Source organism: Sphaerodactylus townsendi, unplaced genomic scaffold (assembly GCF_021028975.2).
Source record: "Sphaerodactylus townsendi isolate TG3544 unplaced genomic scaffold, MPM_Stown_v2.3 scaffold_20, whole genome shotgun sequence".
NCBI lineage: Eukaryota > Metazoa > Chordata > Lepidosauria > Squamata > Sphaerodactylidae > Sphaerodactylus > Sphaerodactylus townsendi.
This window is the reverse complement of record NW_025950363.1, coordinates 994,947-1,000,000: the sequence shown is the minus strand read 5'-3', so window position 1 is coordinate 1,000,000 and position 5,054 is coordinate 994,947. Positions and strand designations below refer to the sequence as shown.

At 49.0% G+C, this 5,054-nt stretch overlaps 1 protein-coding gene across 1 annotated transcript in view; it reads left to right on the top strand.

Moving 5' to 3' along the window:
* The window catches only part of GC (GC vitamin D binding protein), a 37,441-nt gene extending 35,547 nt beyond the window's left edge, over positions 1 to 1,894 (top strand). The window contains exons 12-13 of the mRNA XM_048482721.1: positions 1,400 to 1,496; positions 1,727 to 1,894. Of these exons, the coding sequence (XP_048338678.1) occupies positions 1,400 to 1,453 (54 nt within the window). The 3' untranslated portion in view covers positions 1,454 to 1,496; positions 1,727 to 1,894. The remainder of the gene's footprint in view (positions 1 to 1,399; positions 1,497 to 1,726) is intronic.
* The last annotated feature ends 3,160 nt before the right edge of the window (positions 1,895 to 5,054 follow it).

The following is a 5,054-nucleotide window of genomic DNA, read 5'->3' as shown; positions in this document are numbered from 1 at the left end:
AATAATTGTTTGTTCATGGTGGGGGAGGGTGGGCGCCCATTCGCCGGGGGGGGGGCGCGCCAAACTCAGGTTTTGTCCCCGGGCTCCAGTTTGCCTAGGTTCGTCCCTGGCTCCTGACATAGGGAAACAAACTCGGTCTTCCAGATTAGAGTCTGCCACCCTTAAACACTACACCTTGGCCCCTTCCGCACACGCAAAATAATGTGTTTTCAAACCACTTTCACAACTGTTTGCAAGTGGATTTTGCTATTCTGCACAGCTTCAAAGAGCACTGAAAGCAGTTTGAAAGTGCATTATTCTGCATGTGCGGAATGAGCCCTTGTTTGTTAGTGAGAGGGCTGTTTCATATTGATTTTAATGGAATGTCAAATCTTCAGAAATTCGGCACTTTTAACAAATTCAGAATCGCAAAGGGTCACATTTCGGATCTGAACACTAAACCTGAATTTTGATGCTAGTCAGCATCCCGAATGACCAGTTTTATGGTTTTACGGGTACTACTAGATGTTTGATCCCCTGACTTATTCAGATGTCTTGTTTTTAACTGATGCTGTCTTTACTTCTATTTTAAAACTTTTCAACTGCTGCTCAGTTTTATTCATTGTACTGATTGTGGTTTCACATTTTAGCCTTTTCTGTAGACTGCTTTGAGAACATTATGGAAGTGAAGTGGCACTAAAATGCATATGGAAAAAGAGAGAGGAAAAAAACACTTTAAAACCACTATTTAGATGGGTGCCTCCTAACCTTTTTGAACCCGTGAGCACCTTTAAAATTCTGACACTGTGTGACAGGCTCCGCCATAAAATGGCCAGGGTGGTATAATGGTTAAGAGCAGGTGGATTCTAACATGGAGAACTGCATTTGATTCCCCACTCCTCCACACGAGCGATGGACTCTTATCTGGTGAACTGGATTTATTTCCCTGCTCCTTCACATGAAGCCGGCTCGGTGACCGTGGGCCAGTCCCAGTTCTCTCAGAACTCTGTCAGCCCCACCTACCTCACAAGGGGTCTGTTGTGGGGAGGGGAAGGGAAAGGAGCTTGTAAGCCGCCTTGAGTCTCCTTACAGGAGAGAAAGGCGTGGTATAAACTGAAACTCTTCTTCTTCTGCAGCTGGCAAAGTCAGTCAAAAAATGGCTGTGGTATCTAACCCTCAGTTCTTGAGTTGTGGAGACCTCTGCTTCAAAACCAATTTCTTTTTTTAATATTCACGATCGATCAAATCTCCATTGGTCATTTGGAAGCCTGGCTGAGCAAAAGCCCCATCTAGCCCCACCCACTTTCTAAAAACACTTGGCAGGACCAAGAAAGGGGTTGGTAGACTCCACTGAGCTCACGGGCACCACATGGAGGATCCTTGATTTAATTTTTTGTTCAAAATGTTCCTTTGTTTTCAGGTTAAAAGTGGAGTTTTTCATACATGTACCGGTGATGTATGCTTATTGCATTGAGGATAAGAACACTGCACACACATGCTCCAAAAAAACACCTTAGGTAAGTGGGAAATTGCAAATAATGTTATTATTTATGCACTGAAATGGAAGCTAGTCTGTTCCCTGTGACATTATCTTCCCAATCCCATCATGGATCCTCAAATGCTGAAGGTTAAAAGGAAGGGTCAGATTTTGATGACTAAATGAAACCTCCATTGTCAGGGGAAGTATACCTTTTTATTGTTGATTTCTCCTCGTACTTGTAACCCATTTTCCTTTTCACATCTTCAGGATAGCCTCGAGGTCTTCTGTGTACATCTGACCAAACAGGAAACGGGTCACTTTCCTGAGACGAGCAAGCCCCTGTTACCCTGGGCCATCTGTGCTGGCATCCGGAATCATCATTCCTTCCTACAGAGGCAGACTGAAAATCCTAATAAAGTTACAAGGAGTATTTCACTCGGTTGCAGTTATTTCAAGATCGGGTCTGGGGTTAACTTGGGTGTATGTAAAGTGCCCCAAAGTCGCAGCCAACTTACGGCAACCCCGTAGGGTTTTCAAGGCAAGAGACAAGCAAGAGTGGATCGCCGTTCTCTTCCTCAGCAGAGAGAGTGTGGACTTCCTTGGTGGTTTCCCATCCAGGTGCAAACCAGCACCATGCTTAGGCTGATTCTGTACAGACAGCAACAGGCAGTGGTGTAGCACGCATGGGACCGGGGGCGTGAGACCCCAGGCGGAGCCACGGCCGATACATGGCCGGGCCATGGAGGGAGCAGGGTGGTGGTGTTCCGGGGCAGGGGCATTCCGGGCACGGGGGCAGGTGGCGCCGCAGCAGGGGCGCAGGGCATGCACATGCCCCTGGTGCAGTTTCCCCTCACTCCACCTCTGGCAACAAGTTCATGGAACCCATTTCTGCTGCCTCGGCCACCATTTGCACAGCAGCTGCAGGACCCAGCCATGATCACCAGGATCCCAGAGGAAGATTCAGAGGCGTAGCTCCAAGGGGACAGGGGGCGTGATGCACCGGGCACGTGCCCAAGTGGGTGTTTGGTGAGGGCGTTCCAGGGGCAGGGCGGGGGTGTCCCAGGGCGGGACAGGGGCAAAGGATGCACCAAGCATTTTTCCCCCTTGCTAGGCCTCTGGGCAGAAGGCAGCACTGTTCGCATAGAATTCTATGTTTCCATGCAAACCACGCAGCTGAGAATTTCCCCCACCTGAAAATCCACCCCAGAGAATCACCGAACACCCCCCCCCCGAGAATCACCCCACCTGAGAATTCTCCCCACCTACCTGCACAGTATAGAAGCCACCTATTAGAGTATCCCCTCTAATGGTAGCTGCCTGTGGAATCCACCATAATGGTGGAGGGAAATGGGTGGGGAGCGAACAATTGCCCATACATGTGTCTCTAAGCCAACTGAACCCTGGCTAGATAGATTTCTATTGGAGGCTGGGCATCCAATAGCAAAAGAGCATGCTGAAAGTCCCAGGTTCCGCCCCCAGAATCTCCAGTTAATAAAGGATCAGTTAATAGGGGATGGGAAAGACCGTCTGCCTGGGTCTGCCAGTCTGAGCAGGCAATACTGACCTTCATAGGCCAATGGTCTGATGCAGTAGATGGGAGCTGCCTGTGCTCAGGTGTTTTCTTAGCTGGAGGTTTCCAAAGAAAGGCTGGGCGAACTCAATGGAGCTGCTTCACCTGGAAGGTTAGGGCTGTTCCTCTTCATTGCAGCTTCATAGCAAAAGAGGTCTTTGTTAAATCCACAAGTCTGGCACAAGTCTTGCTGGGAGCCGGCATGGTGTAGTGCAGTGATTCTCAACCAGGGTTCCGTGGTACCCTGGGGTACCATGAGCACGTCCCAGGGGTACCATGACAATGCTACCGCCTGCCCACCGGAATCAAATGGATTTTGAAGGAGGGGGGTTGGAAGCTTCATGGGCTCCCTTTAAACAACACTGAAAAACAGCATTGTTTTATTTGCCTAAATTCGGTGTGGATTGAGGGGGGGGTAGATTTAAACGGAGCTCTGCCTTTAAATCCCCCCCCAATCCATGTCGAATTTAGGCAAACAAACAACGGGGCTGTCAATGCTGCTTTCCCTCCCTTCCCCCTGCTGGCCACTCCCCCCACCTACAGGCCAAAAATGGAAAAAACCCTAAAAAATGCAAAAAAAAAATCAAATGAACCTCAGGGGTATCCTGAGATATGAAGAGCGAGGTCAAGGGTACCACGATGTCGAAAAGGTTGGGAAACACTGGTGTAGTGGTTAAGAGCAGGTGGGATCTAATCTGGAGGACCAGGTTCAATCCTCTACTTCTCCTCCACATGAGCGGCGGACTCTTCTCTGGTGAACCGGGTTTGTTTCCCTGCTCTGGCACCTGAAGCCTGCTGGGTGACCTTGGGCTACTCACAGTTCTCTCAGAACTCTCTCGGCCTCACCTACCTCGCAAGATGTCTATTGTGGGGAGAGGAAGTCGCTCTGAGACTCCTGGCCAGGAGCAGCAGTGGCGTAGGAGGTTAAGAGCTCGTGTATCTAATCTGGAGGAACCGGGTTTGATTCCCAGCTCTGCCACCTGAGCTGTGGAGGCTTATCTGGGGAATTCAGATTAGCCTGTACACTCCCACACACGCCAGCTGGGTGACCTTGGGCTAGTCACAGCTTCTCGGAGCTCTCTCAGCTCTCTGCACCTGACCTTCTCTACAGGGTGTTTGTTGTGCAGAGGGGGGGAAGGGCAAGGGAGGATTGTCAGCCTCTTTGAGTCTCCTGCAGGAGAGAAAGGGGGGATATAAATCCAAACTCCTCCTCCTCCTCCTCCTCCTCCTCCTCCTCCTCTTCTTCTTCTTCTTCTTCTTCTTCTTCTTCTTCTTCTACCTCGGAGTGTGGTGGAGTCTCCTTCTTTGGAGGTTTTTAAAGAGAGGCTGGATGGCCGTCTGTCAGGAGTGCTTTGATTGTGTGTTCCTGCATGGCAGGGGGTTGGACCTGATGACCCTTGGGGTCTCTTCCAACTCTACGATTCTATTATTATTCTTTTTGTTATCAAGCATTCCAAAGTAACCTTATGCATGGATCTGTGGAATGCCTTCTCTGGGAGATTCTGGTCAGAAAATCCAGACAGAAAGACAAGTTCTCGGAGTGCCACACTGCCAGCCCCTGAAATTACGTATTTGTTTTAGCCTGCAGGTGGCAGAGTTGCACTGCTTACTGAAACCAAAAACCCTTGAATCTTCTCTCTCTCTAACCCCCATTCTGTTTCTGGGAGAGCCAAACGGAAAGTCAAGAGTTTCTCATTCCAGGATGGGGTCACCTGATTCTTCGATTCCAGACACGTCCTGCAGTCATTCAACTATACTCTGATGAAGTTTTCCCAGCCGAGCAACAGGACTCAGCTACTACAACTCGGCAGGACGATCAAATACTTGGAGTGATTTCTAAAGACAACCTGACTTTGTAGTATTGTAAAGGCTGGGCATGGAAACCATCTGCTTGAATTCAGCTATGCGTGTATAACCAATGCCAAATAGATTGCCAATTTCTAGGACAGGGCTGGAAATCTCCTGGAATTAAAGCTGAGCTCTAGACTACATAAATCACTTGTTTATTTAGAGGGGAGGGGATTA